A 10595-nucleotide genomic window follows, 5' to 3' on the forward strand; every position below is an offset into this window, starting at 1 on the left:
CTGTTTGCTTCCTCCTCTCCCTGTCCTGTCCTCAGCCTCAGTGGCAGCTGAGGCGTCTTAAGAGGGTGTTAGGGTGAGGCTGTGGCTGCCCCTGAACAGCTCTAATGAGGAGGCAGGGGCAGTCTGTGCTGGCAGTGGGCTCTAAACTGGAGAGGATGAGTTGTTGTTTGACTTGAGCATCCCCTTCATTTACCCAAAGCTCAGTGGTAGCACTCCCCAAGAACATGGAGCCCTGGCTCCCGCAGGATAAATGCTTTTGAGTACACAGGACCCACCCTGAACTGGAAATCTTGAGTTGTGGTGAGGGTCTGGGGTCTCTCCCACAGCCAAAACGCAGAAGGTCTCCTGGGGCAGGAGCAGGGTGCTGTTTGTTAAAGGGTTGGCTCACAGCAGGATTGTGCCCCTGTGTCAGGCTCTCAGGTTTGCTGACAGTGCCACCAGAGCTCCCAGTGCCTGTTACTCACTGGAAACAAGGGGTGGACAGGAAGCTGCCAGCATGCGTTGACTTAGAGGACACAGCTTGCTGTCACTTGGATGTCATCCCCTCCAGCAGCAGGTGTGGGTGGCACCTGAGCTGCTCTCCCTTGCCCTACTATCAGAGGATTTGCCTTTGCTGGCAGAGTAGCAAAACCCTCTTGCCAAGGGTTAATCTCCAGGCTCTGGAGGGGAGGGCTAAAGTCCTTAACGGACTGTAGCTTACCTCCCACGGCTGGGAAACCACCTGATGCCAGAGAAATGCTGCAGGGCAGGGCTACCTGTGACCCTGAGTGATGTTTGTGGTTTCCCTGGCTCAGGAGATTTGGCTGGACAGCACGAGGGGACAAGCCTCTGGACTTGGCTGCCTCCCTGAGCCCACTGGTGGGTGCTTCCAGCCTAAATGGCTCCTCCATGGGATCAACCTCTGTCCTCTGGCTGCTGCTGTTCGTAAGGCCACGCTGAGGGCTTGTCTCAGGGTGAGCAGGAAGAGAATCCAGGCAGGAGGCACAGATCACCCAGCAAGATCCCTGGATGAGAGGCAGATGCTGGGAGAGCAGGCTGATTCCCACCTGCACCCCAAGCGGTGCTGGGGAGCTCAACTCCCAAGTATCAGATCCTAAGATCTGCACTATCCAAAAATCCATATCATGGCAAGCCTTGTGGTATTCCAGCTGCTCATCCTGGGGATGCTTCCTCTCCCTGAGAAGGCTTGAGGAGGAGTATGAAAAGCCTCTGCACCCTAAGGCTGCACTGAGGAGTCCAAGGACTGCCTGAGCCAAGCTGCATCTCTAAGGATTGGAGCCTGAGCTGGGTTTTGTTTTGGTTTTTTTTCCTTTATTGACCCTGCTGTGTCACTGATCTGTTATGTGACCTAGAAAAGAAAATTATCTCTCCCTCATACGGAAAGACAAAGGAACAGCTTAAGGCTCCAGCTCCCTGTATCTAGGGAGCATCAGGCAGATGGACACTCTGTAATTCAGCAAGGTGATGAGACTCACTCAGTGCCAAAGTGTCAAGTGACAATTGCAGGCAGCGTCCAGGCTCAGTGGGGCCTGGCACAGCACAGTGGTTGTGTTCTAAATCCCACTGCTTTTAGTCACTGGTGCAGCTGCTCACCCATGCGGTCCCCACACAGAGACCCCATGGTGCCCCCAGGATCCCAAGGGACAGAGCCACCCCACTGTTGTTCTGGCAGAGAAGGGCAAAACATCTCATGTGAGTGTTTTTCCATGTAGCTGGCAAACGCCTGGCTGAGCACTCTGGCTCTGTCTGTCCAGGCTCAGCCCCATCTGTGGTGCACGAACAGGGAAGCTCTGATGCTGCTCTTCAGAAGCCATCGGGTTCGACCTGTTCTGCAGTCACAGGCTGGTTTTTCACGGTCTCTTTATGGAGAAGGACGAACCAGGCATTAGCATGGGATGTGAGACTTGGTTGGGTTCCTCATTCTGCCCGAGGCTTTCTGTCTGACCATGACAAAGTTGCTTTAATTTTCTATCTTTAAAATCAAGATGGTATCTCAGGGCCCTAAAGAAGGTAAGAGAGTGTGCTGGGGAGGGCTGTGTGCATATCAAAGAGTGCTCCTTCTCTGCATTAGGGCTGGGAGGTTTCTTGCCCCACTGAAAGCTGTCCTACAGCCTCCCTCTTTTGAAGTGCTCTTCTCGAGCTGGGTCTCACAGAAAGAAAAGAGCCCGCAGCTGTGCCTTGTCTTGAACCCCACGTACAAAGCCAGGGCTCGCTCTCATCCAAAGGGTTGTCTGGCTTTGTGGCTAGTATTTATTTAAATTGCTGTAAAGTGCAACTTGGCTAGTGAGCAACCAAAGTGTACTCTTGACAGAACAGAGTGCATTAGCTTAAATATATTGAAACTTAAAAGTAGCTCAGAGCAAAGCTGTGCCACGGCTTGCAAAGAGTGCCCTCCCCTCTCCTTTCCATTTGTTATTTATGCCTGAGTTGATGTGACAGCTACTGGGATTTCCCTCAACCTGACAGGTGACAGAGCTGTCACATCTATTTTTGATGTGGCACATACTTTTTTTTTTTAAATCGTGTAAACACTAATAGACTCTGAACTTTTTCCAACTTGGACCTGGTCTTCAGAGCACGGGACAAAGCCAAGCCTGTTTCAGCCCCAGCAGCAGAGCTCCCACACCCTTTAACACTCTCAGGTGCTCCTGGGTGCTGTTGGATCTCATAGTCCGTCTCTCCCCGTTCTACACAGGGCATGGGCTGGCAGCTGGGCTGCCCTGAGCAGAGGGACAGGTTGGGGTGACGAGGTGTTGTGGGATGGGCTTACACCACTTGGGCACCCCGCAGACACTTTTCCTGTCGGCGCTGGGGATTAGTGGCTTCCAGGACACAGCTCGGGGGTTTAACTTCATAAGCAGAAAAAGGGGAATCTATCACCTAAGCGCAGAGAGGTAACACACGACACAGGAGGTGCTTCTGGTTGTGAGAGGAGGCTGTTTAGGAATTGCCAGTCTGGCTCCCTGTCTGCCCACGGTCAGGTTAAACAGTCAAGAGGAGTCAGTACTGGAAGCTACAGAGCAAACAGGCTCTGCCTCTTGCTGGAGACTGTTTGGGGTTGCTGTGCTAGGAACAGAACAATGCAGAGACACGTGATTGCTGGGCTAAGGCATCCACAATGAGCAGCCAATGCATCATGCTGGGCAGGAGGCCATAGACCAAAGTTTATAAAGCTTTATTAAACATTTTGAACAGCTGTGCAATGAACAAACAATACTCTGGAAGTTTCACAACCTCATAGCTTGAACTGCCTTAGGACAGCAACAGCCACTTCTGCTGCTGTCCACCAGGAGACTGAAGGAAACACAAACAGATGGCAAAGGGGAGGGAAACCTTCAAAGTTTAGAGATAAGTGTTTTATGTCAACCTCTAAGGCTTCTCACAAACCAACCTCTGCCCCAGGCTGTAGGCCTGACGCACCACCACCTTGGATTCTTGACATCCTTCTGCCAGGGAAGCTGGAGACAACCAGGCATTTTTTTGCTAGTCAGTAGCACCAGCACCTTCTGTCACCTCAGGCCCAAAACCATTATCTCTGAAAATGGCTGAAGCATTTACTGCTTCAAGCCATGCCTCCACCTCAGGGTCCTCTCCTGCCCTGCCTACACCCAGCCTCTCAGGCTAGCATGAGTTTTGTAGGGTGAAGTTCACACTGGCTTCCAAAACCCTGTGTCTTGCAGCATGCCAATTCTTTATCCCAACTGTCAACACCTTGGTAAACCCAGGACATGGAGGAGAAGAGACAGTCTCCTGTGAGGCTTTATAAAAGCAGCAGCATAACTGAGGCTTTCAGGCTGGGATCTTGGAGCATTCGGAGTTCAGAAAGCACTTCAGCAGTGCACACATCTCTTTGGCAGGCTGAGCAGGAGGAGATGACTCAACTGCCTCTGGCTCCAGCAGCTTTTGGCCAAGTCCATTTGTGAGCTGTTGCACTTGCCCTTGATCAGCAAGGTGGGAAGGCTGGCTCCCCACAAAGAGAGACTGAGAAAATCTTGTAGCTATTCAAGCAGGACCAGTGGGCCAAGAGCCCTGAGTTAGACCACCATGGCCTAATGCAGACAAGTGACACACAACTGCAGCACTCTCAGCTGGGCAGGGGCTGCAGGCTCAGGCTTCCTGCAGTTCTCAGTTGAGAGGGCTGGTGTCTGTTCCCGGTGATACGGGAAAGAAAAAAAAAAAGACTTCTGCTTCTAAAAAAGCAGGTGGTGCTGCCAGAGTTCACACAGTAAACGAGTCGAATTTCACAGGCAGAGTGGGAAGAATTTGCCACTCTAGTCCACGCAGTTACAGGAAACAGGCTGTCCTTACTCCAGTCCCATACCCGACACCCCCCTCCTCCCCAGCCCCAGCCCCACCCCCTTTTTAAAAGCAAAACAAGAGCCCTCAGCAGACTGGAAGATTATGATTCTCTAGGTGCCCACTATGCTGGGATCATGAGCTGATTCCGGCAACTGGGATCCTGTGCAGTGATACAAGAAGCAGTTCCCCCAGCAGCTGTAGCAGATGAGGAATAGAGCTGCCAGGAAGACCAAGGCACAAATTGTGCAAGGTTTCCGTTCCAGGAGAAAACTGAGCAGGTAGAATCCCATGAACATTGAGTGACTGAACCACAGTGCTGGGTTGAGGGGCTTGGGTATGAGCAGGACAGGTAGCAACCACTGAAGGCAGTACATTGTGGCTGGCTGGCTGGGGCCTCGTGGCAGTAGCAGTCAGATGTGCTCCAGAAGGGGGTTCCAGCAACTCCTCCCGAGGGCAGGCTGCTCTGCAGGGAGGGGAAAATGTCAAACTGTCAGAGAAATGCAGGGAGAAAATCAACTGACATTCTTTTAAAGCTTCATTTACTCCCAAGCATCATATGCCGATGGTTGAACTGCCAGTACTAAATTCTGGTGTGTCTTGGAGCTGGTGGAAAGCTTCTTGCTTTCTGAACCACTCAGCTGGGGACAGGATCAGCAAATGCTGGTGTAGAAGTGTATCCTGTGTGCTCTGCTCCTCAGGCCTTTATCCAGGCTAACAAGTGAGACCCTTTTAGCATAATACAGGAACAGAAAGGGAGAGGGGAAAATGGAAAGGAAAACAAGCTGCCACAGCCTTACCTACACACATTGATCTGAGACAGTCCAAAGGCTTGAGTGATGATATAAAGAAATGCAATTGAAGGGCAATAATTATTTGGTGCTACAGAGAAGTGTTAAGGAAGCATTACTGTAAGGAATTGTTTTGCACACAAACAATAAAGTCTTCCAGCAGGACAGCACTAGACCAGCCACACATCAAGCTACCCAGGAAAGCCCTGGCAGTGTCCAGGCTGCAAAACAAAGGGGAGGACAGTCTCTGCTTAAGGATTTATAATCCTTGCCAAGCAGCTGAAGTCAGATAAGACAAACTATGTGAATAGATCAAAGGGGGGGACAGGCTCAAAATGGCAATTTCCGTAAGTGCTGTAAACACAGGATTTCCTCACTTGGATTATTATAAAACCCTCTAGAAACTGAGCTTTAAGGGCTTTCCTAAGCAGGGATGGTAGCACACTACAAGTCCAGAAAACCTGCTTCTACCTTTAGCAACCACCTCAATGACACTGTGTGGTTTTGTTTTTTCCTTTGAAGCACTACAAACACCTTCAAGAATTTCAAATAGCTTTAAAAACAATAAAAGCCTCACCCCCACTAAGAAGAATCTGGTGGGAACAGCTCCTTGCAGCAATCCTTGTATCTGCAATTACTCAATGGAGCAGTGCTCCCTCAGAAAAGGATGAAGGGCTCAGGCGAGCCTGTTAGGATTACAACTGGGGGGTGGGAAGGTTAGTAGGATGAAAGAGTGAGAATGTAAACAAACAGCACATTCCACTGGCTCCTGTTGGCAGGAGAAGGGATTTCCTGGCAAAGGGAGGGAGAACGAGGGATTGCAGGGAAAAGCCAAGGGAAAACCACACGAGGTTCTCTTCCAAAAGAACACTAAGGTCAGACTTGTTTCACAGGTACAATGGGCTCTGCTGTCAGCTGCAGGAAATGCTGCCATCCTGAGCAGCACGATCTATTTTACTTTAATGTTAACAAGAAAATGCAGGCCAACATCTCCACCAGCACAAACATTATTTGGGGAAAGTACACTGTGCTAAAGCTCCTGCAAGGGAGTGTTCTCCAGCAGAGAGGGCAGCTGGAGTTCACTTAGTAAAACTAAGCTGCAGCTCAGTAGCCAAAGAGTAAGGAAAAAGTTATATTATGCTGAAATACAGATAAAGCCAAGTCACAGGAATGAAGCTCCCAGTGTTAGTCCTGTTTTAGGCAGGTCACTCACTTGCATCTTTAAGGGCAAGTCTAGTCCCAAGCCTCTTCCCGCATCTATAAACTGGAATTAGCTATTACTCATTTCATAACAAAACATGCTGTCTGCTTGCCTTTGTGAATTGCTCAGATGTTTCTGGAGTAAACAATACCACAGAAGTATTGGAGAACTTTTTTCCAAGGGGGAGAACGGAGAGAAAAAGATCTAACAACAAATATTTGAACAGGAAAGTAATTAAACCCCATCATCCAACTTTTTAGTTCAGATTGCATTGAATGCAGCAAAATTGTACTAAATTGATGATCTGCAGCTGCCTTAATCCTCCTGAAATGTTCCTTTCTTGAAGTTTCCTGTAATTGTTTTCTCACAAGTGCTCCAAACACTGAGTATTAAAAATCACTGCCTAAACATCATGTCACGTTTTTGCTAGATCCAGCCCTAAGTTGCATCAGCTTGACTTCTGTGGCAATTTGTGTCACCTGTTCTTGAAACTTTAGTTTTAAGTGCCTACTTTGCTTTGGGTTTTCTGTCTCTAGAGCAAGGAAATGAGTAAAGAATGTGTCTGTTAAGTAGCACAAGGCTGAAACAAAGCACTAGAATTTTTCAGAACTAATGTCACAAATCTCTCAGCTTTAATAGGGTCATGTATCACTATTGAGCCTTTAGCCCAAACTTCACAACTGACTACAGTTAGAAAATAATTATAATTTGTGTTGTAGCTACACTTTGTACTTCGTCTGAACTCCTCGCTCCTACAATGCTCTTAACAATAACAGTCTAAACACTGAGTTGATTTTAAGCATCTAAACTTTACTTGAGCACTTCCTCCAAACACAAAGCCATCTCAGAACTAGTCATTTTTAAATATTAGTATTTCCTGCAAGAGCCAGTTGCTTGTAGCAATCAATGCAACCACTCCGCAGAATAAAGAACCATTTAATGGTAGTTATTTTTCCTATGAAGTTTCAATGTCGATGCCCTTCAACCTGCAAACCTCTTGGATTTCTGATAAATGCAGACGTTCACACAGTTGCTCTCTGTAGTCAGTTTGCTTGTAATTTCACATGCCCCTTCATCACCCACCAGTTAAAGGCTGAGGACCCTTTGCTGTATCCCACAGCTGGTCCTAGATCAAGTACCTACTACTGAAGGCTTCTACAGCTCTATCTCCCTTGAGGGACTTTCCACTAGTAAGATACGTGCTCTTCACTAGAGATTATTTGTACAGCTGGCAATGAGACTGAGTTTTCTTTCCACTCTATTGATCAAAGAGAAACAGCACCTCCTGCTATCAACTCTTTAGTGAGCAAGGAACATTCTCCTTTGTGCCCAGGACAGGCAGATCCTTACTGGAAGCCACAACAGTATTCAGTTTTGCCTGATTTCTCAAGCAAGGTGAAACGTGCAAATTAAAGATTCCTACCTCGTTGTCTTTGTCCCCTCCTCACAATGCAAGCCAAAGATTACCATGTTCCAGAGCAAATAACTACCTGTCACCCAACAGAACTGGTTTCACAATTGCATCCTGCTTTCCCTTAACCAGTTGCTCTTGTTCTCCCCTGCCTGACTCACCTCTTGCCTCTGCCACCCCAGTGTCCTGCTATCCTCAGACCTGCTCCTGTGCTGTTCCTCATGTCATCTGATTTGGTGGCCACTTGTGTTTACCTGATGGCTCCTTTCCACTGCCTCCTTTTGCCCCTCCACAGCTCGTGGAGCCACTTGAACTCACTTCAGACCCCTCAGCAGCAGATGGTTCTGATCTCCACGTGCTGCCAGAGCCTCCTCCTGCCAGTTCCTGCAGGCAGAGGAACAGCCAGGGGAGGTTCCCTGCACACCTCGTTAGTAAGCAAGCACCAATACTTTTCCACATGCTTATTAGTTGGCTTCCACTGCATTCCCAGCCCTTCCTGCTGTCATCTTCCCTCCCAAAAATATTCACGTCCTACTCGTGTATGTTTGTGGGGAGGATTTTGGAATTCCAGTGTAAAGACAGCAGCACACCTTTTCCAGGGAGGAGCAAAACTTCAATTACGACAGGTCTAGAGTGAGTAGCACAGTGCACTGCTTTGCAATGGATCAGTCACCTTTTGGAATAAATCCATCTGAGGAGCTGTTCCTTCAAGGAAGCTGTTCCTTCATATTCTACAAACTAACTCAGCAATTAACACAGCCAGAGGTGTTCCTACACCATTGGTTTGACACATCAGTATGCCAATACCAAGTCTGTACCTTTCTCAAGAATGTTTGAATTCTTTAAGTCATTTACCCTGGAAGGGGAGAATAATCAGCCAGCTTTCCCTAAGCACTTCAAGGGTAAGCTTGTTCAGACCTTGCTAAGGCAGCCTTTAAGCCAGTGCTGTCCACACGGAACTCCCCCAGCAGATGCTACAGAAAGAGTCTCCCAGGCTGACAGCTGAAAGGTCTGCAATAAAACACTGAGTAACCTTTTTACTGGGGTGTGCTGGTGCCATTCTCCCCCTTTCCCAAAAGCTGAAGTCTCTGCTTATGACGTAAAGCCACACTGGTTAGATAAAAGTCTCTCCAGTTATCCAGGGCACATAAACTGAAGAGTAAGCCTCAGGGATTTGTTTCTTACCTACAATGCTGACCTGTTTGCTTAAAATTGTTTGAATCAAAAACCCTGTCACAACTATTAACTGATGTGTGTGGGCAGTGCCTCATACTGCCCGCCTGTGTTCAAAACCAACTCAAATATCACACAGCATCCAAAACAGCTGCTGAAAAAGACACAACATCCAAACACTGGGACAAAAAGAGAGGTGAAGAACTATCAAGTGACAAGTTTGAAGAGTTCAGCTAAGAAAAGCAACAGCAGACCAGATTCCCAGATGCCAACACTCTGTCGTAAACCCAAGAACCGTAACTGCTCCAAGTTTAAGACCTATTTGCAGCAGGGGTTAACTTCTCCAGGGTTTTTTTTTTTAGCCCTGCCACTATTATTTCAATTTTTTTAAAAGCTTTATCTGCTGGTATGACTCAGCTGGAAAGAGTGAGCCTACAGTTTTTGGCAAAGATCTTATCCTAGTCTTGGATCATGCCTTGGACACTTGATGTAGACTCAGAAATGGTGCAGTGTAATCACAGCAGTTTCCAAAAAGAGCAACAAATCCTTGACTAACCAAGCCTCGGGGTTAGTGTTCTGATTTCTCAAGGTAGACACATGCCAAAGCAACTCACCTGGTGAAAAGTGGAGGCTCTCTGTTGAGCCACTCTTTTCACCACTTCCAAAGCTGCTCTCTGAGCTTCATTACTGATGGGGAGTGGATTAGCTTTTCTCCAGAGGCAGTGCCCACTCCATCTGGACTGCAGTGCCCTCACAGCACCAGGGTGAATCCTCCTCCACCTCTGAGCAGGAAGGCAGAGGAGAGATCCAAACTAAAACTAACTGTTTTCTTCAGAGAACTTGGAATGGGCCTGGAAATCATCAGGAGTCAGAGGAGCAGAAGCTTAAGTCAGCCAGCTCTGTAGTGGGAAGAGATGTCAGTAGTCACAGTTGTCACCTGAAGTATTACTGATTTCATTTGTACTAATTAATTCATGTTCAGAGGTCCTGATTCCCACCTTCTGCCTTTAACTGCCAAAGATCACAACTTCCAGGCCCATTACAAGTTCCCTGAGAAAAGAAATTTTAATTTGGACCTCTTCTCTACCTTTTGTGCCTTCCCCGGGCTTCAGAGGTCCAAATACAGCCTGATAAAGATGTTTTCTGCATCTCAGGTTAAGAGAGGCAAAAATGCTGTTTGGGCAGCTATGAGAAGTTATGACCTATAGTTTGGAAAGACAAAGGTTACTGCACTAGAACAGTACTCGCAAGGTCCATTGAAATGTTTCAGTACCAGGGAAGTATGGGAAAGTTCAGCATGTTGTGGACTGCTTTTAGGAGCTTGTTTTTCCTCTCCTCTTGCACTTGCGTGTTTGGGATATCGTGACCAATGTTCGTATGACAGAACAGCTTGTGAACTCACTTTGTAGCTGGCTCAAAGCATGTATGGGGGCTCGGGGAGGGTGCCCGGCTGGGCACAACAGCACTGCAGAGCACTGTATTCACAGACTATCTCAGAATACAGGTTGGAAGGGACCCACGCGGCCCATCCCAGTCCAGCTGCCTGGACAAAAGCTTGTCTCAGAGCGTTGCGCTGCCGTGGGGAGAAACGGGCCCGGGTTTCCTTTCAGAAGGCGCTGAAGAGCGCTACGAGAGGTTCGTGAGCGAGAACAGAAGGAGAGGAGGGGAGGGCACACACAGTGCTGTTATTTCCATGCCGGCACCGACCTCGCCGAGCTCAGGG

General features: G+C 48.2%; 1 protein-coding gene across 1 annotated transcript; it reads right to left on the reverse strand.

Moving 5' to 3' along the window:
- Positions 1-3156: 3156 nt before the first annotated feature.
- On the reverse strand, positions 3157-10595 carry BLCAP (bladder cancer associated protein). The gene has a single exon (XM_017732853.1). The coding sequence runs from the start codon at positions 4671-4673 to the stop codon at positions 4410-4412; it is 264 nt and encodes an 87-aa protein (XP_017588342.1). The 5' UTR covers positions 4674-10595; the 3' UTR covers positions 3157-4409.

The sequence above is a fragment of the Corvus brachyrhynchos genome, unplaced genomic scaffold, assembly GCF_000691975.1.
Source record: "Corvus brachyrhynchos isolate BGI_N302 unplaced genomic scaffold, ASM69197v1 scaffold10, whole genome shotgun sequence".
Taxonomy (NCBI): Eukaryota; Metazoa; Chordata; class Aves; order Passeriformes; family Corvidae; genus Corvus; species Corvus brachyrhynchos.

Excerpts from the sequence above, each read along its gene's own strand:
- BLCAP (XM_017732853.1), bottom strand. The coding sequence starts at position 4,673 with ATGTACTGCCTTCAGTGGTTGCTACCTGTCCTGCTCATACCCAAGCCC.